Raw genomic sequence first — 27,934 nt, 5'->3', positions numbered from 1 at the left:
GTCAAGGTTACGGAACTTTGGTAGCTTTATGTGGTACTTCTTATTAAAGTAACTCTTTGCATCTGGTCTGGGCCCAGTTTGTTCATTTTCTATTACCCTACATGGGTTTAAGGATACAGGTGTATACCGCCATCAGTTGGATTAAGCACAACTCGCACTATATTCTATGCACTGACACATTCTCTACACAATAAATTGTGTAGTTGTTTGAGCACTTTTGAGGGTTATACAGTGCCTTGCGAAAGTATTCGGCCCCTTGGAACTTTTCAGCCTTTTCCCACATATCATGCTTCAAAACATAAAGATACCAAATGTAAATTTTTGGTGAAGAATCAGCAACAAGTGGGACACAATTGTGAAGTTGAACAAAATTTATTGATTTTAAATTTTTGTGGAAATTCAAAAACTGAAAAGTGGGGCGTGCAATAGTATTCGGCCCTTTTACTTTCAGTGCAGCAAACTCACTCCAGAAGTTCATTGTGGATCTCTGAATGATCCAATGTTGTCCTAAATGACTAATGATGATTAATATAATCCACCTTTGTGTAATCAAGTCTCTGTATAAATGCACCTGCTCTGTGATTGTCTCTGGGTTCTTTTTGATGCACAGAGAACATCACGAAGACCAAGGAACACCACAGGCAGGTCCGTGATACTGTTGTGGAGAAGTTTAAATTTCGTTCAACTTCACAATTGTGTCCCACTTATTGTTGATTCTTCACCCAAAATTTACATTTGGTATCTTTATGTTTGAAGCATGATATGTTGGAAAATTTTGAAAAGTTCCAGGGGGCTGAATACTTTCGCAAGGCACTGTATATACACCGGACTATTAGTGATGAGCGAATATGCTCGCTGCTCGGGTTTTCCAGAGCATGCTCGGTTGATCTCTCAGCATTTGGATGTGCTCGGAGATTTAGTTTCTGTCGCCGCAGCTGCAGGATTTTCAGCTACTTGACAGCCTGAATACATGTGAGGATTGCCGGTTTGTTAGGGAATTCCCACATGTATACAGGCTGTCAAGTTGAGCAAATCATGCAGCGGCGGCAACAGAAACTAAATCTCCGAGCACTTCCAAATACTTGGAGACCACCCGAGCATGCTCCGGAAAACCGAACAATGCGCATACTCGCTCATCACTACTGACTATATACTGGGTAAGACCAGACTTTTGCTCCATATCCTTGGGTGCTCTGTCCTCTCTTCTTAGATACAGTTCTATTGGGGACGTCCTTTAGTCAAGACTACCTAGGCTCAGCTAGGGTTAGACGACGGGGAGTGGGGGCACCATAACTTGCGTGCTTTATCTAGGGTTCCAACCTTCACGGTCAGGCAGGGCTCATATTTAGGGTGCACCTCCTTCCCTGATCTTTTCAGTCATGTTTTCTGTGTGGGGCATTAATTGGACATTGTTTGCTTACCACATACAATCACGGCCAAAAGCGTTGGCACCCTTGAAATTGTCCCAGAAAATTATTGCAATTACACATTTCGTTATACACTTATTTATTGTTGGACATCATTTCACACATTTAGCACTGTAATATTTGGTTGTGCAATCTTTTAAATAAATTACTGCAATCAATTGCTTCCTATAATCCCCAAAAGCTTCTTACAGCTCTCAACTCAAATTTTTGACTACTATTTTTTGGTCCTCAGACACTTCTCCTATTCCCTTTCTGTTCCCCATGCTTAGTGTGGCACACACAGAAACACAATGCAAAGATGGAGTTAGATTCTCCCCTTTTCATCTGGTGTAATTTTCATATTGCCCACACCTGTTACTTGCCACAGGAAAATTTGAACAAGCATCACATGCTTGAAACAAAGGTGTTTACCCACAATTTTGGAAAAGTGCCAACAATTATTCCCAGCTCATTTTTGGGGTTTTTTGGCATGAAATGATGTACAATTTACTCATTTTTTTTTGTTTATGCAATACACACAAAGGAAATAAACATGTATATAGCAAAACGTGTATGTGCAATAATTTTACTTCATTTTCTGGAACGATTTCAAGTATAAGCGTGTGTTGGATAGGAATTACCAAGTCTACTTCCTTTTACTTTTAATAATATTAATAAAAGGTATAATTGTTAATGATAGGGATTATTTTGTTTGAAATTTCACTATACCCCTTACGATTGATATACTGTTAGTCTACAGGCTGGGTTTTTATCAACAAATATTCTAATGCTGGTGGGTTGGAAGGCATGGGGGGGACCTGTGAGGTTCCCTTGAAATATACAGCAGTTTCAGGTTATCGTAAGCTTTATGTTCACCCCATAATAATGAGGTGATGTGCCTATACCTACAGTGCTCAGCATAAATGAGTACACCCTCTCTAAAAAATAATACAATTTTAATCAATCTTACTGAACACAAGCATAATTTCTGAAATTGTGACAGACTCCGTTTATAGAAGATTATTTTTAACCCATAACATGAAAGTAAGGTTACGCGTTTCACTGTAGGCATCGTGCATTTAGAAAAAGTGCACGTCTACCAAGGGTACAGAGTGATGGAAGCCTCCTCTCTTTCAATTTAGAGCAGTACATCTGTGAGCTCATGACACTATCAGTTAAGTGTAGCTCCCCGACATCAGAAGCGCTCCTGCAGCCCCACATAAGGACACTGCCTCCACCATGTTTCGGTCACATAGTCGCTAGGTATGGTGGGCACCTACTTGATCACCTGAACTAGGGGGCGCCCTAGTCTATACCTGTCCCCCGGATTATCCAGGAAGGTGGAGATGCCAAGGTGACATTCCTTGCTATGCTACTTAAATCTTACTAAAAGGTTCACAGGAATATTGATAGTGTAACAAATAAATAGAAATGCCAATCACATGTTTACTATCAGGATAATTTATAATCCAAAAATGTCAGTAGGAAGAAACTCCATGTACATGAATATTCAAAATAAAGAATAAAGGAGTGCTGACTTCATCAACATAATACTAATTTATCAATTGCAAATAAGGGTTCAATATAGCACAGTAAAAAAGCAGGAGGCAAACAAAGAAGAATTCATGTGGTCACCCAAGGAATATTTAACATAGGAAAGAAGCGCTATTGATCGCACTCAACAAGTACAATGAAATGATGAAAAAGGGTCTCATGTCTTATACGAATTATTAATTGCATGAAGTTCTCACTAAATTACATGAACTGATACAGTATTGTGAGCTGGCGTTCACAGGCACATTAATAAAATATCTGTAGCAGATTAGGTAATAATTCATGAAGTCAATAGTTTATATAAGGCATGAGACCCCTTATTTCATTGTACTTATCGGGTACAATCAATAGCGTTTCTTACCCATGTTAATTATTCCCTGTGTGACCACATGAATTCTTCTGTTTACCTCCTGTTTTTTTACTGTGTTATTTTGAACCCTTATATGTAATTAATACATTTGTATTATTTTGATGAAGTCAGCACTCCTTTTTTCTTTATTTTGAATATCTTACATTTTATCTGTTCCCTTCCCCACTTAGGGAGGTGGGAGGCTGAAGTGTATAGGATTACACTAACCAGACAGATGAGGAGGAAAGAAAACTACAATCACACAAATATACTCACAAAACAACAGAGTGGAACATAGCTGCAGGATAGGTAGGAGAAACCAAATAGGAGAGGATGAGGATAAACATGCAAACATACTCAAAAGCAGAAGTCTCCTGAACAACTCTCCAGCCGCCTATTCCAAACATTGAATTTCTCCTCTAACACCTAACCAGGAAGTAGAACTATCACTGGGAACTCCCAAGTGCAAGAGGCCAACACTGAACAGTTGAGACATTTTAGGATGGATCTCCAGATCAACTGATTAACCCTTGCAATGACAGAGCAAGGAAAAAACCTGCACTGCTTAGTAAAATGGTGAAGCAGGTCTCATCAGTGCAGGACTTTGTGTGAGCAGACGCTGTGATCTTCTGTGATCTTCTTTCCCTCACTGTATCCCCATGATAGTTTCACTGTATGCACCATGCATTTAGAAAACTAAATTTTAGAAACTATAGTTTTATTGCAGGAGTAAGAAAATTACTGAAGGCAACTTCACTTTAAAACTCTTCTTCTTACATTTTTTAATCTGTACTAGACGAGCTACCTTGAAACCGCCATCAGCAGTTCCCATTACATAAACTCAATTTAAAAGCAGATAAACCATGGGAAAGAGCGATAATATTTAACAGAAATGATCTGGCACTAGCACAAGATGTGAGGTGAGCGAGGCGGAAGGTGGATGCCTGTAAGGCAGATCACCTCATTATTATGGAGTTAACATGAAGCATACATTAACCTGAATCTGTGGAATAATACTGGGCCAAACAAAAGCCAAGCGATAAATTACTTTGGCCGACATAAAATCTGTTGTTGAACGCCACTAAAAGGCAACCTGACAGTATAACCCTTGGTAACCATAAGCAGGCTGATCCACAGACACTTGTTTTAAATAACTACTAGAAATAATTAGAGGAGTGTTCCAGTGTAAGACATATATGTCCAGAAGATATGACAGAAAAAGGTTTTGGGTGAGCATCTCCTGGCTAGACTCTATTAAGCGCCCTGTAGCCTTGGTGAGACATGGCTGGTGGTTTTGATATGGACCTATGGAAAGAGACCACTATGTGGGGGTGGTGGGGGGGGATTGCCACATTTTCATTGCTATCCTGTGATCTGGTGGTAAGCATTGCGGAAGGCACTGGTTGGGATTTTGCAGCTGTCAGGAGGCTGCCTGGGATCTTTGGCTTTTACCAGAGGTAATGTAATCATTCCACAATGTTCATGTGATCTGCTCAGGGCTGTGGATTTGGATTCATGGAGTCAGAGTCCATTTTGGTGGACTGACTCATAAAATATACAATAAATTGGGTACAATAATTCAATGCAGTATGTGCTGTCAATTTTTTATGAGACGTTATGGAAATCCTATAAATGTCCGTTCTGTTCCTGATCTAAGGACCTCAGCTTTTAATTGAGATGAATCTGTGCCGCACTTTATGTGCATACTCAGTAGTGACCAGGGCTGTGTAGTCATAGCTGAGATGAATCTGTGCTGCACTTTATGTACATGCTCAGTAGTGACCAGTGCTGTGGGGTCGGAGCGGAGATGAATCTGTGCTGCACGTTATGTACATGCTCAGTAGTGAGGCAGGGCTGTGGGGTCGGAGTCAAGATAAATTTGTGCTGCACCTTATGTACATGCTCAATAGTGAGGCCGTGCTGTGGCGTCATAGCTGAGATGAATCTGTGCTGCACTTTATGTATATGCTCAGTAGTGAGGCCGTGTTGTGGCGTCATAGCTGAGATGAATCTGTGCTGCACTTTATGGACATGCGCAGTAGTGAGGCAGGGCTGTGGAGTCATAGCTGAGATGAATCTGTGCTGCACTTTATGGACATGCTCAGTAGTGAGGCAGGGCTGTGGAGTCGGAGCTGAGATGAATCCGTGCTGCACTTTATGTACATGCTCAATAGTGAGGCTGTGGCGTTGGAGCGGAGATGAATCTGTCCTGCACTTTATGTACATGCTCAGTAGTGAGGCAGGGCTGTGGAGTCGGAGCGGAGATGAATCTGTGCTGCACTTTATGGAGTGGGGAGTCAGGAAAATTGAGCCCTGGATCTGCTAGTGACCAAATGTTATTTGGAAAATAATAGTTACAAAACTTCTAGAGGGGGAAGCAGACCCTTTTTTCTTATTAGTGGCAATACCTATAAATGACTTCATCCGCTACCTAACATTGTGGTTGCACCTACTTTAGCTCAAGCCATAGGAATCAGAGAAGACTTCTGTAGGGACCTGCAACTTCACAGCCACAGATCACCTAAATTGTGTTGTCCAGGAATTTAGATTAATCCATATTCTGAAAATATGAAGCACAGTCACACGCGCCCAACTCTGGGTCCAGTGCTGTCTCTCCGGTCTTTGTTAATGGGCTGCAGAGGTGACATCATGGCTACAGAGCACCGGTCCGTTACAGTCTGTCACTGGCCTGAGCAGCTCTCCCAATGTAGATGGCACAAGACCGCAGAGCCCAGAGACCGACTGGTGAGTCTGGCACCTCTAACTATACTAGATGACTACTACTGCACTGCAGATTCCGCTCCACATAGTTTACTTTATGCCCTTCAACACACAACAGCAGAGTAATCAGACGGATACATTACAGAGCAGAACTGCATGTGTCAGCGTCACTAAAGCTTTTACTCCATTTCATACACAAGTAAATAGGGATTTGGCAGCCATTATACAGGCTCTCTGTATCCCCATTTCATTGTTCCAGGATTGTCATATTATTTAGGTAGAAAAAAAATGTGCAAATAATCATTCATAAAGCGCTAAACTGGGAACTATAGCTGGCGACAGTGATGGCAGATGGTGAGGAGGCAGAACAGGGTAGTGGCACAACACTGCAATGTGAACAAGCAGTACTGAATGCAGAGAAAAACAGGAGCAAAGAACACAGTGATTCAGTCTCTATTCTGCATCATACATCTCATATTAAATGTATACATTAATGCAATAGACTAAGTGCTTTCTACTGACTGCTCCACTAGGTTTTGCTACTCTGATGTAAAGAATTACTTATCAAACCAAGAATTCACTTGCTACAAACCATAAAACCCCTTTAAGAAGCAGTGTCACATTTTACCATGCCATAGTGCTATAAAAACTGTAACCACAGCTGTACCAACATCGCTTTATACGCTACGTTTAAGACGACCCTGACCTACCCACTAAGCTCAATGTGGCTGCGAGGATAAAGATTGGGCCGGCACCAGTTTCATGAAGACACTAGGAAACATGTAGGCGCTTGGTCCATGCAAACGCCAGGGAACACATAGGCGCCAGGCCCATGCAAGCACCAGGGAACATGTAGGCGCCAGGTCCATGAAGATACCATGAAACATGTAGGTGCCAGGTATATTGCAGGCACCAGGGAACATGTAGGCGCCAGGTCCATGCAAGCACCAGGGAACATGTAGGCACCAGGTCCATGAAGATACCAGGAAACATGTAGGCACCAGGTCCATGAAGATACCAGGAAACATGTAGGAGCCAGGTATATTGCAGGCACCAGGGAATATGTAGGCGCCAGGTCCATGCAAGCACCAGGGAACATGTAGGCGCCAGGTCCATGAAGATACCAGGAAATATGTAGGCGCCAGGTATATTGCAGGCACCAGGGAACAAGTAGGCACCAGGTCCATGCAAGCACCAGGGAACATGTAGGCGCCAGGTCCATGAAGATACCATGAAACATGTAGGCGCCAGGTATATTGCAGGCACCAGGGAACAAGTAGGCGCCAGGTCCATGCAAGCACCAGGTAACATGTAGGCGCCAGGTCCATGAAGATACCATGAAACATGTAGGCGCCAGGTATATTGCAGGCACCAGGGAACAAGTAGGCGCCAGGTCCATGCAAACGCCAGGGAACATGTAGGCGCCAGGTCCATGCAGGCACTAGGGAGCATGGAGGCATCAGGTCCATGCAGGAACCAGAAAGCCAGTACGCCCCTCAAATTTTCCTCACATTCCCAAAGCTCTTATTTTTCAGTTGGTTATTTTCTGGGATACACGCTATACTTTTTATTGGCATCATTAATTGGTACGTGTGACCTTATGACGTTTTTCTACTTCACTGTTCTTGGGCAAAACTACATTTCTGGCATTTTGTTTTGTTTTTTTTTCCCCCCCAGTGTTCACCTAATGGATACATATTTATGATATCTTAAAAGTTTGGACCGTTACTGGGGGTGTAACTTTGGCTTTTTAAAAACAAAAAAAATTTTCAAGGTTTTTAAAATGTTTTATCAAGTCAGCTTAGTGGTCTTGAACAATGCATGACGGTAATGTGATATTGCAGTGTACCATAAAACTACCCATCTCGTATGGAGTCCTTTCACACGCTGGGCTTCATGGGTGCACAAACATAGCAGATGCAGAGGCAATCACTTGGCCCTGGTTTGCTATGACTCCACCATCAGCACCCCAGAATCGCAATCTCATCTGTTTCCCATTTCCAAACTTTTCAATGTTGATATCACAATTAATCAGCCGAATCTAATCAGAGATAACTCTAAGCAGCTACATTCAGGTGCTGGTTGCATAATATATCCAGCGCCTGCGTGGCATGGAGTAGGCTCAGCTTCAGAGACTGTCCGCTACACTGCACTGCGCACCTCCACCATACACATGTGGCAAATCACGCCAATGGCAAACTGGGCGGAGCGGGTCCTCCAGGTGCAGTGGATTGAAAATAATAACGGCTTATACTCCCCTCCCAGAGCAGTGCCATTCCAGTGACATTGGCAGTTGAAGGACATTATATCATGAGGTCATGTTTAACTTTAGAAGGGGATGGCCATGTAGCGGACAGTCCCTTTAATGCTACGTTAGATGTATATATTCAGCTGAAAAAAGGAGGGCTTTCCCTGAGTCCATACTGTTTCTCTTACAATAGTATTCAACAGGACACATGCAGTAGCATCTTGCCGGGCTCTGTGTAGGGCCAAAGGTTTCAAACTCAGCTGGATAAATGGGCCACATAGAAAAAAACATGACCTTAAGGATCCACGTTCTTTGCCATAGATGACGACATTTCTAGGGATACTATTATTTTTCTATATGATTTATTTTAACTTTTGTCATGTTTTTTTAGTAATTTTAATGGTGTTTATCATATGGTTTATGATACAGGCCTTTTCACCTCAGTTTTTACATAAAACATTTTTATTGGGCAAATATTTAAATTATTTTTCTTTATTTTATTATTTTGATTATTTTAAAAAAAACAAAACATGCTTTGTTTTTCTCTGTCCACCAATCAGCCCCATATAGTAGTATTGTTTTACAATTAGCCACTTAGTAGTAATTCTGGCCCTGGTCCAGTAATAATGTGCCCTGTTGTAGTATACTGTATGGGGCCCTATGTGGTGCCATTAAACTGTACTAGCTGAAGAGCCCGGCGCTGCCCGGGCATAGTAACTAAGTACAGTTAGTTATAACAAATCATAATGATATATAATATCTGAGTGTAGAGCCCCGCCCACTCTGCATAGCCACACTCACTATAATATCCCACATCATCCCGTCAGCCAGAGCTACCGGACTACTACCCCTAATATCCCACATCGTCCCGTCAGCTAGAGCCATCAGACTACTACCCCTAATATCTCACGTCGTCCCGTCAGCCAGAGCCACCGGAAAACTACCCCTAATATCCCACATCATCCCATCAGCCAGAGCTGCCGGACTATTACCCCTAATATCCCACATCATCCCATCAGCCAGAGCCACCAAACAACTACCCCTAATATCCCACATCATCCCATCAGCCAGAGCTGCCGGACTATTACACCTAATATCCCACATCACCCCATCAGCCAGAGCCACCAAACAACTACCACCAATATCCCACATCATCTTATCACAGCCGCCGGACTACTACCCCTAATATCCCACATCATCCCGTCAGCCAGAGCCACCAAACAACTACCACCAATATCCCACATCATCTTATCACAGCCGCCGGACTACTACCCCTAATATCCCACATCATCCCGTCAGCCAGAGCCACCAAACAACTACCACCAATATACCACATCATCTTATCACAGCCGCCGGACTACTACCACTAATATTCCACATGATCCCGTCAGAGCCACCAGACTACTACCCCTAATATCCCACATCATCAAGTCAGAGGGGCCGGACTACTGCCCCTAATATCCAACATCATCCCATCAGAGCCACCGGACTACTACACCTAATATCCCACATCATCTCGTCAGCCAGTGCCACCGGACTACTACCCCTAATATCCCACACCATTCCGTCAGCCAGAGCCACCGGACTACTACCCCTAATATCACACATCCTAACTTCAATATCGGGGATCCCTTTAAGAGAGACCTGGGGTCAAAACCAAAGCGCTGGATAGATTTGCCCTGACTTCCATACCAATGATCCCTTTAAGAGGGAAGATGTGCCTATGAGATGGAGGATGTGTGATGGGTATATGGGAGGGGGGGATTCATTTCTGTCATGTGCCCTCTGCTCCTTTCTGGGGCTCAGACAATGGCTGGGAGCTTATGTTCCAAGGGATGTTAGATGTCTCCCACCATATCAGTGTCTGCTGAGGTGTTAATAATCTTTATTAATAATCTTTATTTTTATATAGCGCTAACATTCTGCAGCGCTTTACAGTTTGCACACATTATCATCACTGTCCCTGATGGGGCTCACAATCTAAATTCCCTAGCAGTATGTCTTTGGAATGTGGGAGGAAACCGGAGTACCCGGAGGAAACCCACGCAAACACAGGGAGAACATACAAACTCCTTGCAGATGTTGTCCTGGGTGGGATTCGAACCCAGGACTCCAGCCACTGAGCCACCGTGCTGCCGGAGTGAGAAAACTATTGTTCATAGCAACCAATCACAGCTCAGCTTCTTTGCTTAGTGATTGGTTGCAAGGAAAACTGTTGCTCATAGCAACCAATCACAGCTCAGCTTCTTTTAAACAGCTCTGGGGAAATGAAAGATGCTTCGTGATTGGTTGGTGATACACACATACATTCACACACATACATACATATATATATAGATTGGGCTTTATGTGGCGCCATTATATTGTATGGAGCACAATGTAGCGCCATTATACTGTATGGGGCACTATGTGGCACCATCATACCGCATGGAGCACTATGTGGCACCATCATACCGCATGGAGCACTATGTGGCGCCATTATACTCTATGGGGCACTATGTGGCGCCATTATACTCTATGGGGCACTATGTGGCGCCATTATACTCTATGGGGCACTATGTGGCGCCATTATACTCTATGGGGCACTATGTGGCGCCATTATACTCTATGGGGCACTATGTGGCGCCATTATACTCTATGGGGCACTATGTGGCGCCATTATACTCTATGGGGCACTACGTGGCGCCATTATACTCTATGGGGCACTATGTGGCGCCATTATACTCTATGGGGCACTATGTGGCGCCATTATACTCTATGGGGCACTATGTGGCGCCATTATACTCTATGGGGCACTATGTGGCGCCATTATACTCTATGGGGCACTATGTGGCGCCATTATACTCTATGGGGCATTATGTGGCGCCATTATACTGTATGGAGCACTATGTGGCGCCATTATACTCTATGGAGCACTATGTGGTAACATTATAATGTATGGAGCACTATGTGGCGCCATTATACTGTATGGAGCACTATGTGGCGCCATTATACTGTATGGAGCACTTTTATGGTCATTATACTGTATGGAGGGCTGTGTGGGAATACAGGCGGAGAATCATAATGTGATGGGGGTCATCATACTGTGCATATGAAAGGTACTGCGAAGGAATTCACTGAGTGTATAATACCGTACTTGGGATTACATGACATAATATACCAATATTTTATTCTGAGACCTATTACCGTAATTAAAATGTAGCTTGTTAGTGGGACAGCCCCATTAAGTTTGTTTCCATATGAAAAAGGGTCATCGCTATATTTGATGACAAGGAAAAACTTCCTCAAATGTAGTCATTGTTTTTAAAAAAATAAATATCAAGGTTGGCCTGCCGCTTCGTCCAAGCTTTTCATTTTGGCCCTCTGTGTATTTGAGTTTGACATCCCTGCATAAGTAGACATCCTACCTGATTCACCCATCCACCCTCAATGTGGACACCCTCTTCCTGTCAGCAGTGGTCATAATACACTACGGAAAGAAGTGTGGGTTTAGCGCTTGAACTCTTGACACCTACATTATTCAGTAGCTTGGGGAATACATATATCAGCGCTTTTACAGCTATATATAGTGCAATAGACAATAATAAAATCTGCATGTCAGTCTGGTTAATGTCAAACAAAACTGCTAGGCCCTTACCTATACCTCGCAACTTCAGAAGAGCAGCAAAAGGAACAGATCATGCAACACACGTAGAGTGTTGCGGTAAATTTTGGCCATGCCCCTGGCCACACCCCAATCTACATCCATTTATTACTTCCTTCTACCCTGGCAGGAGGAGTTTTCAGAGAGGCGGTTGAGTGAGGGAAATTCAGCAGATGCTCGAGACTGCAGGGCGCAGACCCAACTCCAATACAGTCTGCAGTGCCCGAAACAGTTGGGACTGTTCCGAGATGGGCAGATGGATTCACGGGTCTTTGGTTAGTGTCCAGGTCAGCGGTACCCGGCAGCTGGACGGGAGGCCACAAATCTCTAACCTTCCGGCTTTTGATCACCCAGGGCCAGAGCGACGTCATCTGTGCGTCCTGCTCAGCTCTAGTGGGGACCTGTGGATTATTTTTTTCTCCTTCATTCACAGTCGGAGCTGCCAGAACTTTCTTATCTTTATGTAGCTTCATTATATGACATCCAGCTTTTTTTTTTTGCGCCTGTAAGGCCATGTTCACACGTTGCAGAAATACTTCATTTTCTGCAGATGTCCGCACCAAACTACACAATAACAAATCTTCTCCCCCTTATTTGATCCAGATGTGAAGGGGTGTTTTTTTTATAGTACAGAAATGCTTGGATTCTGCATTCAAAAAAGTAACTGCAGCTTTTTACATCCGTTTTCTCCACATAGAGGGAAAAAAAAAAAAAAGCACCCAAATCGCCAAAACCGCACAGTTAATCAGTGTCCATGGGCAAAAAGCAGCAGCCTTTTTCATACAGTTTTTATTAAGGCTTTTTTTTTTTTTTTTTTGTTAAACATAAATGGGGTAACGTAAAAGGGATGACATATTATAACTACACAGTAATACAGATGCAAACAAGATCAAAATAAAAGTTAAAAAGCAAAATTTAAAGGCACGAAAGTTACAGGCAAAATTAAGGGAGGAAAAGGTTAAGGAAAAATATGGTTTATCAAGGAAAATTGGAAAAAGGAAAAACTAAATGGATAGAAGGAAAAAGAAAAAGCATAGTCTGTACAGGGTAGGCAAGGGAAAGGGGTGACGATACGCATATAAGATATCTTATATACTGTATATAAAACATTTAAGATGTAGGAGAGGAAGAAAAGGAAAGGGAAAGGCAAGGAAACAAAAGGGAAAGGAAGAACAGCTGTAGTAAAATAGGTGGAGAGACAAGCGTAGAGGTAAAGAATAACTTCAATAATGTAAAATACTGTCTGTTGAATTCTAACAGCAGGCGCAGTTTTCATGAAATAACATCCACTTTGCTTAGACAGTTAAACAGCAGAATTTTTATGCAAAAAAAAAAAAAAAAGCAGCAGGAAATCCGCAGCATTTATGCTACATGTGAACAGGGTCTAAATTTCAAAGCAAAGTGGATGTGGTTCCCTGAAATCTGCGCTCTCTGGTCTGAAGACGCTGCCGAACTCGGCGGATTTGGTGCATTTTTTCTTACAGGCTTCTTCTGAAAAAAAAAAAAAATCAACAAATCAAGAAAAAAAAAAAAAAGACGCTGTTGTATTTTTAAGCGCAGAATCCAACCTTTTCTCTATCAAAAAAAAAAAAATAATTTAAAACTGTGGCTTCATATCTACCCCAAAATCGCAACAAAGGAAGCAAAAACATAATGGTTAGAGAAGACTATAATTGCATTGTGTGGTCTGGACGCCTGCAGAAAAAAAAAAAAAAAAAAAGCAGCATCTATGGTACGGTACGTACATGGCCTTTGCATTACAATTTTATTACTTTTTTATGGGTTTAACCCTTTAACCACCCACACACACACACACACACACACACACACACACACACACACACACACACGAGCCAGTTTTCACCTTTCTGACCAGGCAAAATTTTACAATTCTGACCACTGTCCCTTTATGAGGTAATAACTCTGGAACGCTTCAATGGATCCCACTGATTCTGAGATTGTTTTTTGTGACATTGTGCTTCATGACAGTGGTAACATTTCTTCAATATGATTTTCATTTATTTATGAAGAAAATGGAAATTTGGCAAAAGAGCTGGGGTCAGCTGTCAGAATCAAGTCCCTGGACCTGACCATGATTGACTCAGAGGCCTGAGGTCCACACAATGGAGCTATGAGGGCCGCATGTGGTCCGCGTGTTTGAAACCTCTTGTGTATTGGCATATGTGCCTAAATAGTCACATGTCAAGGTGTGACCAGAGCCACCTTTCATACTTTTCCTTTTATATGACAATTTGATTACAAGTTACAGCTTGTTTCTAAATTGTAAAATCTACGTTTGAATGATACATTTGCCTTAAATGAAACATTTACGGCAGGATCACTGGATGATTCTCCACCCTCAGAAGCTTGCACATCTGGTGCTCTCCTCTGCCTCATATATGAAACCCATTAATGTTTCTGAGCCTGCTCTGGAGACTGTTTCTCCATTATATATATTTATACAGCATGTTTTCACTCACATTTACTGTACCCATCACAATTATGTAACTGGAAGATGTCGAGCTCTAATCAAGGCCTAACAATCCAGGTCCATCCAGCTATAGCCAGGCTCAATACACCAGTGTGGTCCTGGATGATGGGGGATGGGAAACTTAATATGCTACATGAATGCAGAGAAGACATGAATGGGTCATTCATGGAAAAGATCTTGGGGAGATGAGATGTTACCATCAACCAGGCTGGGCTGTAGTAACGTTGTGTAACGCCTGCCCACGTAGATGTATATGAACCCTACATTGGAGGAGTTACCTGCAAAGGTGTTGGCTTGCTGTAACAGTTCAGTACACGCGTGCATGTCAGCAAAGGCCCGAATCCCTAAACAGTTGCTTGGATGAAGTTGGGTTTCCAGGAACTCGCAGCAGGTTTTCCGCACATCTTGAAGCTGTAAAAGACTGGCTGCCGGCAAAAGCACCTGCAAATGGCACAGGACAGATGGAATTGGTTTTATAATGTGATACAAAACAGGTCAAACTAGACTGGGACGCGTCACTTTTGTCATCTGTTAGGTTTAGTGATGAGCGAGTATACTAGTTGCTCGGGTTTTCCCATGCATGCTCGGGTGTCCTCCCGAGTATTTTGGCATGCTCGGAGATTTCGTTTTCGTCATCTCAGCTGCATGACTTACAGCTGCTAGCCAGCCTGAATAGATGTGGGAATCCCCTAACAAACAGGCATTCCTCAGACGTATTCAGCCTATCTAGCAGCCGCAAATCATGCAGCTGAGATGATGAAAACTAAATCTCCGAGCATGCCAAAATACTCGGGAGGATACCGGAGCATGCTCAGGGAGACCCGAGCAATGAGTATACTCGCTCATCACTAATTAGGTTCTATTAAAAAAAAAAAAAACTCTGGCCTGCTAAAAACCGAAGCTGTGATGCCGGTGTGAACAGAGTCATGAAAAATCCACATAACACATGTTAGAAAATGAAACCCATTTCACCTCAAGGGCTGTAGATTACTTTGATGTCTGCTGCGGGTGTGCAATGTGAAGAGCTCAGGATCCACTCAAGGACTGGACCATACCAGGGAGTTTATCTGCATTGGGCTACTCAATTGGTTTTTCCATGGGATCAGCAGGAATAAACAACATGATACTTAGCCCCACACTTTTTGTGAGCATTTATCTTCTGTAGCATGCAATGGGGGTTACAGAGGCCCCATTAACAAGCATGGGTTACGAACTGGGGTCAGATTTGGGTGCGGAATCCACACAAAAATTATAATAGTTGCTGGGCTGTTCACATCCGTTTCTCCACTGGCTGATTGAGGTTTCACAATCCTTTTCTAGTTTTTTTTTCCGCATCACACAAAAAAAAAAAAAACAACACTGAGTAAACTGCATTGTCTGCTTAGGAGAAAAATCCCTGACATCCGAATGGGCACATGTTGGGTATTTGCAGCAGATATTTCTGCAGAAAAACACACTGTAAAATACATTTGTGTGTTTTTACCCCCATTCATTTGAAAGGGTAAAAATACAGTGCAAAACAATAGTATAAAGACTAAGCAGGAAAGGAAAAAAAAAAAGAAGAGAGATCACTAATCGCTGTCACTTTGCTGGTCCTGTACTGTTATTTTTCCTTGTCAAGAAAGAACAGCAAAAATGCAGCATGTCCAAGACATTAGAACTGACCACACATTGGGCGGCTTTGCCCACAAGTATTTGGGCTTGTTCATAAATTATTTTTTTTATTTAAATCTGGAGACAATCAATGATTCAAGAATTTAGAAGCATTTTATGTGCCAGAACAACTCCCAGTGAATAGAAGCCATCAAACAACAAAAGCAAATCATGCCGAGGACTCACCGGAAACAAGTTAGGTCGGGGCAACTGGATATGCAACAATTCAATTCTTACAGTCATGGTGAGAACATTTGGTGTCTAAATAAAACAATGTAGACCAGACAGCTCTTGGCTGACGATAGATGATGACATTATCTTTAGGTCTTCTAATAATTAGAAATTATGTATGAGCAGACTGCCCTGAGAGCCAAGAGATGCTCTGCTGTAGAGGTTTCTATAAAGGGGTTTTCTGAGACAATGATGTCCTTTCTTAGGGATGAGCCATGACTGTTTGATGATCAATAGTGGTCCAAAGCATGGGACCTCCACCAAACAGAATAGCAGCCCACTGGCTGATCTACAAAATACAGTCATATAACTGGGGCAAACTAGGAACAACCTCTTGTGGCCACAATTAATCTCATAAATAGATACATATCTGAAGTCTACAACTTTACAATCCAGCCACAGCTAAATTAACATGTATGACCACATTTGTTATCTAGCGTTAAAGGGTTTTTCCCAAACAATCAAGTTATGGACTTGTTGATCTCTGGAGATCAGGCCGGTGGGACACCCAGCGATCCCAAGAATAGAGGAATATAGCCCCATCCTGAATGGAGGGGAGATGTTTGTGCCTGACCTCCGCCATGTTCATTGCTTACAGAACTGCCATGCATAGAGCTTGGCCACAACCGACAGTCCGATAGACAATTAACGGAGCGGAGGCCGAGCATGTACACTTCCACTCTAACCAGGATAGGGCTGCAAAGCTCCATTATTGGGATCCCCAGCGATCAGCAACTTTCCACTATGCTATGGATAGGGGATAAAGTTATTTCTTGGGGAAAAGTTTTGATATGAAAATGCACCAAATCAGTTAAATAGAAGATCTTACTAGCACAACAACCACCGCTGTTGGATTTACTTGTATATTAGGGAACTACATTATCTATCACCCTTGAACACAACTGGCACAGAAAATCCACAAAACGTATGGCTGAATATACAGGTGGTTCTCACAAAATAAGACATATACATGGGGACAGTGGATTAGTTACACGCACTCACATTAGTCTGCATAGCAATCGGTGCACTTCTTATACAAGCTCTTAAAAAAGCAAACGACAAGTTAGTGTCCCAAGGAAAGAAAAAGCAAAAATTCCACGTCATTCCAACTTGTCAGCAAAGGGGATTAACATAGCAGGCCGGTTACTCACAGCCAGACTTTTACAGCTGGCTAATAATTTTAAGATAGTTGTGATGTTTACCCCGATTCATTTCACAGTTGAAAAGCATAAAATCTGTGGGCGAATCGCACAAGGTGGTGCTAAAAATACACATTCATAACAATATCAGCAGCCCGGCGAGTTACTTAACACACAGTACTTAGAAACGTTCCCTGAAAACTTCACCATAAAAACTGAAAAAAAAGGGAATTACAAGCAAATCTCCAGAAAACTCAGCCACACATCATGCTGCTGTGGTTCAGGGGTCTCCAGAACTCACATTCATCTCACTATGGTGCAGATCTCTTCTCCGTCACAGCGTCATTGGGAGATGTGGACCAGAGACGGCAATCAAGTGTTCTGTTCATTAATGGCTTCATTCCCAATTTGCCATTTGGAACACTGAAGATTTGTACTAGAATTTATGGATCGCCCACCAGTAGGAATCCTGGTGTGTTGCATACAAACGTTTCAAAAAGTCTCCAAATACAGAAAGAAGCAACGATCTTTGCACTGTGTTAGCCAGTAAATAAAAAAAGGTAAGAATTGTGAATCATCAGTAATTGATCCCTTTTAACATTCAAGGAAAAAATCTAAGAGACAAGTTCTCCCTTTGTTACGAGCGCCGATGCACCTGGGGAAGCGCAGAGGTCCGGACCGAGCGCATCTGTGAGCGGGTACACCGAGCAGTGAACAGTCCCATAGGCTTTAGGGATTATGTAGACGAGCGAATAGATCAGACATATGCTGTAGATTTGTGATCGGATAGCGCATGGACAGCACCCTGACCCATGTTATTAAATAGGACCATTGTCTTAAGCAATTTTTCACTCAGTCCAACTGTCCATGAAAAATAAAAAAAATTGCAGCATGCACTGTTCCCTTCATTGTAAAGTGCGCTATATGAAATTATTATTATTCTCCTCTAAGTCTCACCCAATCAAGTCTAAGGATGTGTATAAAAATAAAATAAAGCAGATCCAACACAGAACATCCACGTGGCACCGATTTTTATGGATACATTTCTACTCTAAACCTAGATCACTACTTGTTCGTGTACATTTTTTTAACATAGGTGTATGGGAATGAATCACATGGATGTAAAAAGCGGACGTATTGATGAAACTTAGACCATTGGCAGACGGTCTTATACGGAGCTTCAGCCTGTTGGGCACAACCATTTAGAGCAGATTGAGTTGGCATTACAAGACCGACCTCACTTGTATCACAATATGGACTGGATCTCAATCAAAAGACCATACAATGTTCACTCTACTAGTCTGAACTGCTCCAACTGTTGGTCCTCTGCTCATAGTTCGGCATCACATCACTGGACTTAATTACTGGACTATTCCGGTGTCACTTTCTGTATGGAAATGTGATTCTTCATTCCCGCCAAGTCTTGGATGTTTGCCACTTGTCATTTTTTCCGATTAGGATCATTATCCTCCTTCTTGATCCTGAGGTTACACCATCAAAATAAACTTACCAGAAAACCCCTTTAATGCCAGTTCTCAGGCCCAGAACCCATTTCGGCCAGCCTGGACTGATATGACTCAGATGCGGGGCATCTCTGCGGGCCAGTCTAACGTCAAAGACATATAACCCTTTTGAAACAGGTTGGAGAGACCAGAATTTGTTGACCGCAGTGTGAGATCTGTGGCCCAAAGTAATTTATCCCTTTCGATAACACCTTTTGGTGCCCACTTTAATGCCCATTTTTTGGTCACTATTATATGTTTGGCAGCTGCCTTTCGGTGTATTTGGGCCAGGCCACCTCACTGCATTGAATTGTATTATTGTGATCAGTTCTGGTGGTTATTAAACTGTTGTAAAAAAACGCATTTCCGAATAAGATACCAACTTCAGCATCATATGTGGTTGTACGTATTTCTGTATATGCAAATAATTTGAGACTTAAAATTTTTGTGACCAACAGAAGTACACCACAGACAAATCACCCTCATCCACCATAACCAAGAAGCCTTCAAGATGACTTCTAGCAGATTAAAAACCCATGGAAAACTTCAGCTTCCTTTACCAGCAAATAACCACTTTTTTTTGTCAGACATAATAAAACTATGTACATGCACTGATTACGTATAAGATGTTCTAGTTCTATAGGACCCTCTTGTGCCACCAAAACGGTTCTGAAGATATGAGCTTTAGGCTATGTGCACACGTATGCAGAAAATTTCTGCATAAAAACCGGACTCCTTCCCAGAAAACGCGTGTTTTTGAGGGGATTTTTGCAAGTTTTTACCGCAATTTTTTCCGGAGAGTCCCCAGACACATAGAAAATAGCCAGAAATGCGGAATTTACCACGAAATTAATGAGCGTGCTGCATTTTTTACCGCGAAGCGTTTTTTTTTAGGTAACAAACGCATCAATATGCACAAAAAGTGCAAAATGCATTAAAATGAATGGGAAGCTTCTTTTAGGCATTTTTTGAGCGGACTTTTTGGTAAATCCACGGGAAAAACGCGAACAAAAACGCAACGTGTGAACACAGCCTAACAAGACTTCTGGGATAACTGGCACCAAGCTTTAATGAGCTAGTAATGGGCTAGTCGAGGATCACTCATCTCCCGCATTTGCTCTCGACAGCGTCAAGCAAATTCTCATATTTGTCCATTTTTTTTGGCTTCGGGTCCACCCGTTAACGCACAGAAGGTGCGAAACGGCCGTCGTCCAGAGTGTATCTCACGAGTACCTCTTGCCGGCATGTTTTAATGAAATGTACCAATAAAGTTTTTATTTAATACCGGTGAGTGCAACCATATATTGTTTTAGGACATTATTTCCACATCTGGCTACTGCAGATGCACCCCCTATATTAGGCAAAAGTCATCAATAAAACAACGTAGTGGCCAAACTAGGTTTATGAATGGTCTGCTCCCCTGCTGTTAAATAGTCCTTGACAGCTGCTATAACAATCAGGGCTATTCATGAAGCCCGTCACTAATTTTAAAGGCAAACTGACATGTTTAACTTATCATTGCTCCCGTTATCAAACGTTGATTGGTTGGAGTTCACTCATTGAAACCCCCGAACTTGTCGAACGAAGCGACATGAGAACTTGTGCTCAGAGCAATGTACAGACCCAAAACACGTCCTATTAGACCTTGTCCTTGCTATGCTCATGCTTGAGAGAAGTCTGAGCGCTTCTGCTTCATGGTTCGAGTGATTGGTGGGTGTTCCAGGACCAGCCAGCCAGCCACTAAAATACATTAAAGTTTAGTGACCATTTCATGTTATAGCAGATTGGTGTATGTGGAAACTGAGGTTATAGGGACGACAGGAGAGAAGAGCAGCATGTGAAGGGCTGAAGGCAATAAGGGGGACGCTCATGGGCATGGTTTGGTAGGACTACTTAAAACAAGGTAAGAAAAAAAAAATCTTCTCATAATGGCAATTAGAAATGTATATCAAGAAAAGGTGAATGAAAAGAAAATAAGAGGACACACATTTATCCAGAGTGCATACAAATATCCTTCCCTCCATTACAGTGATCCATCCATTAGACAGATGACTGAACTGCGCCCATTAAAAATAATTGCACAGGACGTGTCTCTCACTTTGTAGATGACTTTCTTTTAGTCTGGCCTTGCTGAGGCTGAATGTGCAGACAGCCGGATCAAAGACATGGCGCTGCCGGCATGTTTGTGACTGGGCAGAAGATGAAATGTTCCAAAAGCTACAGAATGAGGCATTTCTGTGTAATCATCGGGATGGGTGATGCAGAAAGGAGCCAGGGGCCAGTCACCAGCACGTGCTCAGGTCACACACCTTTTATCATATATTTTGGGTACTTTTGCCTATTACAAATCTTCGTCCATGTTGATGAGATTTTCAAAGGACAGCGACTTTATAGCGCAGAAAAATGGATGTTAGGCCTGTTTCACACTTGCTTTTTTTTGCAGCGCGTTTTTCCCGCAAAAAAACGCATTGAAAAACGCATACAAAAGCATACAACTGCTGCGTTTTTTTCAAGCATTTTTATGAGCATGCATGAAAAAAACGCAGCGTTTTTATGCGTTTGTATGCGTTTTTAGTGCGTTTTTACCGCGTTTGCGTTTTTTTCCAACATTAGGTGGCCCCTCACACTAACCCAAACCATGACTTTACTAACCCTAACCCTGACCCTAACCCTGACCCTAACCCTTAACCAAACCATACTTAACCCTAACCCAAACCCTAACTAACCTTAACCCTAACCCTGACCCTAACCCTAACCCTGACCCTAACCCTTAACCAAACCATACTTAACCCTAACCCTGACCCTAACCCTGACCCTAACCCTTAACCAAACCATACTTAACCCTAACCCTGACCCTAACCCTGACCCTAACCCTTAACCAAACCATACTTAACCCTAACCCTGACCCTAACCCTAACCCTGACCCTAACCCTAAACCAAACCATACTTAACCCTAACCCTAACCCTTAACCAAACCATACTTAACCCTAACCCTGACCCTAACCCTTAACCAAACCATACTTAACCCTAACCCTGACCCTAACCCTGACCCTAACCCTTAACCAAACCATACTTAACCCTAACCCTGACCCTAACCCTAACCCTGACCCTAACCAAACCATACTTAACCCTAACCCTAACCATACTTAACCCTAACCCTGACCCTAACCCTTAACCAAACCATACTTAACCCTAACCCTGACCCTAACCCTAACCCTTAACCAAACCATACTTAACCCTAACCCTGACCCTAACCCTTAACCAAACCATACTTAACCCTAACCCTGACCCTAACCATACTTAACCCTAACCCTGACCCTAACCCTGACCATAACCCTGACCCTAACCCTTAACCAAACCATACTTAACCCTAACCCTGACCCTAACCCTGACCCTAACCCTAACCCTAACCATACTTAACCCTAACCCTGACCCTAACCCTGACCCTAACCCTTAACCAAACCATACTTAACCCTAACCCTTAACCAAACCATACTTAACCCTGACCCTAACCCTGACCCTAACCCTGACCCTAACCCTGACCCTAACCCTGACCCTAACCCCTAAATTCCATTGTCTAAACTAATGGTAAAAAAAAAAAAAAAACGCATGTGCAAAAAAACGCATACATAAGCATGCCAATGCGCACATATGCTCACCATAGACTTATAATGGGTGTCTTGCTGTAAAAAAATGCATTGCGCGCGCATGCGTTTTTTTGAGGCAAATCGGACGCACAAAAAATGCAACAAGTTGCATTTTGTGCGCCCGAGCGCATACCGCAAAAAAACGCATGCGCGGTAAAACGCGTACAAACGCATGTGTATGCGCACATAAGCGCATCCCATGCAAAGTATAGGAAAAAAAAACGCATGCGCTATTTAGCGCTAAATTACCGCGAAAAAAAACGCAAATGTGAAACCAGCCTAAGCAGCACAAGGGGCGGTGGCTAAATAGCATTAATGTGAGATTTAATGATAAATGTGCACATGGTCTTAAGTCTAGTCTGCTACGTTTTCATGAGACTGACCAAATGAAATTAATGGTTACATAGAAAAGTGTTCTAAAGCTGCCGTCATAAAATCTCCTACAAAATAAAGCCCCTAATCCAATCTCATAATGGATGGAAGGCAGAAATCTATCATTTGAGGTCTACGTGTTTCCATGGTAACAGACAAACCATGTAGTCTGATCCTGCCGTCATACTCCCCTCCATCTGTCCCCTGTTCCTGCTAGCTTATACTTGAAGGTGAGCGACATTCAGGGGACAGATAAATGGCAATGTGACTGCGGGATCAGACGACACGGATTGTATGGTGGCCAAGAAAACATTGCTCTGCGAAGGAGTTGTAGACCCAAAACTACAGAGATTTTTAATTACAACTATTTGGCCAAGTTGTTTCATTTTGGTTTGTCCCGTTTGCTTTCAGTGAATGTGGACAATATATTCAGAAGTTGAAAACCGGAGCTCAGGCAAGAGTTTGCTGCAATGGTGCCCATTTGACTGTTGGCCCAACAAGCAGGGGTGCCAACGTGAAGATTTAAGGGTAACGCTCACAAAGAGTGGAAATGCAGCGAACATCCTGTCCTGATCTGCAATCTAATAATTGGATGGGAGATATAAAATGTACTTGGCTGGTAGCCAACCAGGGTAATCGGAAGCCAACTGGTGCAGCCACAACCTCAAACATTAGCCCTTCTTCAGACGTAACTCATTACCATATATGACAGCCACAAAATCCACCAGCCGTGATCACCAACCTCACCTGAACGTTTTCTTCGGTCACTTTAATTTCCGCAGTGTAAACGTAATCTACAAGCAATTTTAGTGTCCATCCATCCACTTCTTTTATTCGGACTCGCTTTGCTCGACTTTCACTCATTTCGCCTATAAAAAAAAAAAAAAATGGGGAACAGGAAAGTACAGCCATTAATGACCACAATTTTTTCCTATAATTGGCTTAAGTCAACGGTGTGGCCATATTTGTACAGCGCTGCAGAATATGTTGTTGCTATATAACAGATCTGTTCACATCTGTGTTGGAGACTCAGTCATAGAAACATTCACCAAGAAACATTGATGAGAACAAAACCTAACACACACACACGGGCTGACGTACGATGCAAGATCCCTATGCACACATGCCCTGTGGGCGTGACGTCAGCAAACAAAGAAAGAAGCACCTGTAGCCTCTGCTGCCAAGACATAGCAAGGGATTCTGACAGATTACTAGTTCTCTGCACTACATAGTTACGTAGGTTGAAAAAAGACCTAGGTCCATCAAGTTCAACCTTTCTCCACCAACTGTACATTTTGTCACTAAATTATCTATAACCCGCAATGTTATGCGTCTTGAGGAAATCATCCAGACCATTTTTAAAAGCTGTTATAGTGTCTGCCATTACTACCTCTTGTGGTCGGTAATCCACAGTCTGACTTGCTCTAACTGTAAAGAACCCTTTCCTAGTTATCTGTTGGAATCGCCTTTCTTCGACCCGCAATTAGTTCCCTCTGGTCCTTAGTATGGTTTTTTGAAGGAATATGTCATGTGTCAGTCCTTTGTACTGACCACACATGTATTTATACATAAAAGATCTCCACCAAGTTGTCTCTTTCTAAGCTAAACAAGGCCAACTTTTCCAACCTCTCTTCATATGAGAGGCCTTCCATCCCTTGTAATAATCTAGTTGCCGCCTTTAAATTGATTCCAACGTACGAATATCTTTCTTAAAAATGTGGATCCCAAAACTGGATCCCATATTCTAGATTTGGCCTCACAAGAGATTTATAAAAGGGGTAACAATACGATAGAGAAAATCTTGTGATTCTCTCTTTTAATACACCATAAAATCTAGTTTGCTTTTGCAGCTGCTGCTTGACACGCAGAACAGCTGCTCAGCTTACTTGCAACCAGCATATCCAAGTCCTTCTCCTGTTCTGTAGTCCTGAGTATACTCCCATTTAATGTACGGTAGTTGCAGCAATACGATTACTCCGTCCTAGGTGCATTACTTTACATTTATCTACATTAAACCTCATTTGCCAAGTGTTTGCCCATTCAGACATCTTATCCAGATCGTTTTGTAATATTGTAATGTCAAGGTTAGAAATGGGCAAACCCGAACAGTAAAGTTCGGCGTCCGTACTGAACACCTACTGTTCGGGCTGGACACGAACAAGGACTTCACCAAGGACACCAGGTGCACATGGCAGCGCGACAAACACCGCTTCTGATCGGCGGTGAAATCATCCCCACCAGTCAGAGAGCCGCGATTCCCACGATGTCAAAAGACAGTATGAGTGCTCAGCTGTGATCGGAGGTATAAAGTTTACCTCCAGTCATTGGTGTCAGCTGATGGGACTACTGATCCCATAATTCGACACCTGCTGCTGATAATTACAGGACGAGGGCTGCAGTGATAGTTGACTTTGTGGAACTTTCTCCCATCTCCGTACTGCATCTCTGGAGCTCAGCCACAGTGATTTTGGGGTTCTTCTTTACCTCTCTCACCAAGGCTCTTCTCCCACGATTGCTCAGTTTGGCTGGACGGCCAGGTCTAGGAAGACTTCTGGTGGTCCCAAACTACTTCAATTTAAGGATTAGGCTGGGTTCACATTGCGCTAATGGCAATGCGCTGATGGCATCTGTTAAATAGCGGCACTAACGCTATGTAACGGATGCCTTAGCGCATCCATAGACCGCCATTATGTAGCGCATTGCCAACGCATGCCATAATCGGCATGTGTTTGCGATGTGCCATTATTCTGTGACGGACCCTCGGACGCAGGCTGCAGCCTTCGGGGGTCCGTCACCGATAGCACAAACAGGGAAGCTGCGCTAGCGTGATCGCTAAACGCATCACAAAATGACAGTAGCGTTAATGCAGTCCGTCAACGCTATGTGTTGAACGGACTGCATTAACGCAATGTGAACCTAGCCTTATGGAGGCCACTGTGCTCTTAGGAACCTTGAGTACTGCAGAAATTCCTTTATAGCATTGGTCAGATCTGTGCCTTGCCACAATTCTGTCTCCGAGCTCCTTGGCCAGTTCCTTTGACCTCATGATTCTCATTTGGTCTGACAGCCCTGTCAGTTTAATTAAACATAGCTGGACCCCAATGAAGGAGTAGAACCATCTCAAGGAGGATCACAAGGAAATGGACAGCATGTGACTTTAATATGAGTGTCTAAACAAAGGGTCTGATTACTTATGACCATGTGATATTTCAGTTTTAAATTTGCAAATATTTCTACATTTCTGTTTTTTGCAGTGAAGATGGGGTGCAGAGTGTACATTAATGAGAAAAAAAAATAAACTTTTCTGAATTTACCAAATGGATGCAATGAAACAAAGTAAAAAATTTAAAGGGGTCTGAATACTTTCTGTACCCAATGTATATCCCCAGTTAGAGAATGCACCATTTACGATGACTCTGTTTTCTGTCTTTTTCAGCTTATAGTTTCCCCCAATCTTCTGGCGCTTCAGTATAAGGCTGTTATGTGGTACAGTATCAAATGCCTTCCAAAGTGCAGGTAAATTACATCAACTGCAATTAAAAAAAAACGCTCTCTCCCAATTAGGGCATTACCAGTGTTGAGATACAGCCTATATCAGCTGAAATCATGTATGTGCAACAGTATCGCCTTTGATGGTAAAATCTGAGCTGAATGCAACAAACATTTTTCCAGTGATAACGATGGACACACTGGAACAAAAATAACGGATATAAAAACTACATTCTTGCCAGCTTTTTCTAGGCACAAGAAAAGTTAATTAGTTTTCAGAAAATGCTAAAAAGTGACAGTAGATGAAATAAGACTTTTTTCAAATGCTTTTTTATTAGCAAATCAGATAATAATGCAAGTTTTACTTTCGCTAGACCAAGGATTACAAAATCTGGAAAGATTCGCCTAAATTTGCAAGTAAATAAAATATACCTGGAAAATCAATTCACCCATTTATCTCAGATTCACTAAAAGAGAAATAACAACATGGTGACTAAAGGGCCTGTCACACTACGCGATATCGCTAGCAATATCGCTATAACGTCACTGGTTTTTGTAACGTTATAGCGATATTGCTAGCGATATCGCTATGTCTGATACTTACCTCCAACTGCTCCCCCGCTGGTTATTGCTGATCACCCGAGAATGTCCTGGACCGTTTCTTGTCGTCAGCTTCCTGCTGGGCTTCCTGCTGTCGAGACGAGCGACGTGTGGACGCGGGCGGGAGGACGTCTTCATCGCCTTGTCTGACAGGTAAGTAGCGACCCCCGACCCCTGCGATGTCACTGGTGAGATCTGCCTGTGTGGCAGCTCACTAGCGACCACTTAGGCCTGTTTCACACTTCTGTTTGTGACCATCAGTCAAGATCCGCCGACTTGAAAAAAATCATAGACTTGCATTATCAGCGGATCTTGACGGATGGTCGTCCGTTCGATCCACTTTTGTACGGATCCGCCAAGATTTTGGCGTCCGCTCAGCAGCCCGGACGGAGCATGTAAACAATATTTTGTTCTCCGGATCTGCTATTTACTAAATTAACCCGCATTTCTGTCTGGCTGCTGGATAAAATTCTCTCTCCCCTCATCGCCGCTCCTTTACGGCAACTTCTCCATGACAGCACACCTACTGATGCCGCGAACACCGCTGCTGCTCCTGCTACTTCACCGCTGCTAATCCCGCCGTGCCCACAGCTCCCGCGTCACCATGCCCGCTTCCCGGACTGCACTACAACGCCGGTATTTTTACTTTGTTTTTTTCTTTTTTCACACGTGCGGTTCCTTTAATTTTTCAATTTCGGCGGATCCGTACATCCGCCGATCCGATGCCCCGTTCCTGTCGGACTGACAGGAAAAACTGAAGTGTGAAACAGGCCTTAGCAATGTACCAGCGATCCTGACCGCGTCATATTGCTGGTCGGGATCGCTGGTACATCGCTAAGTGTGACAGTACCTTAAGGCTAGTTTCACACTAGCGTTCGGAAGAGCTGCG

At 42.8% G+C, this 27,934-nt stretch overlaps 1 protein-coding gene across 2 annotated transcripts in view; it reads right to left on the bottom strand.

Moving 5' to 3' along the window:
- Positions 1-27,934, bottom strand: part of KLHL2 (kelch like family member 2) — a 199,934-nt gene that overhangs the window by 98,146 nt on the left and 73,854 nt on the right. For both annotated transcript variants that reach the window (XM_073576986.1, XM_073576996.1), the window contains exons 4-5: positions 23,704-23,825; positions 14,691-14,853 (exon numbers count right to left, since the gene is read on the bottom strand). In XM_073576986.1, coding sequence (XP_073433087.1) covers positions 14,691-14,853; positions 23,704-23,825 — 285 coding nt within the window. The remainder of the gene's footprint in view (positions 1-14,690; positions 14,854-23,703; positions 23,826-27,934) is intronic.

This window comes from Dendrobates tinctorius, unplaced genomic scaffold, assembly GCF_039654945.1.
Source record: "Dendrobates tinctorius isolate UK_male_01 unplaced genomic scaffold, ASM3965494v1 ptg000008l, whole genome shotgun sequence".
In the NCBI taxonomy this organism is placed as follows: domain Eukaryota; kingdom Metazoa; phylum Chordata; class Amphibia; order Anura; family Dendrobatidae; genus Dendrobates; species Dendrobates tinctorius.
Note: the sequence above shows the minus strand (reverse complement) of the source record. Positions and strands in the feature narration are given on the sequence as shown.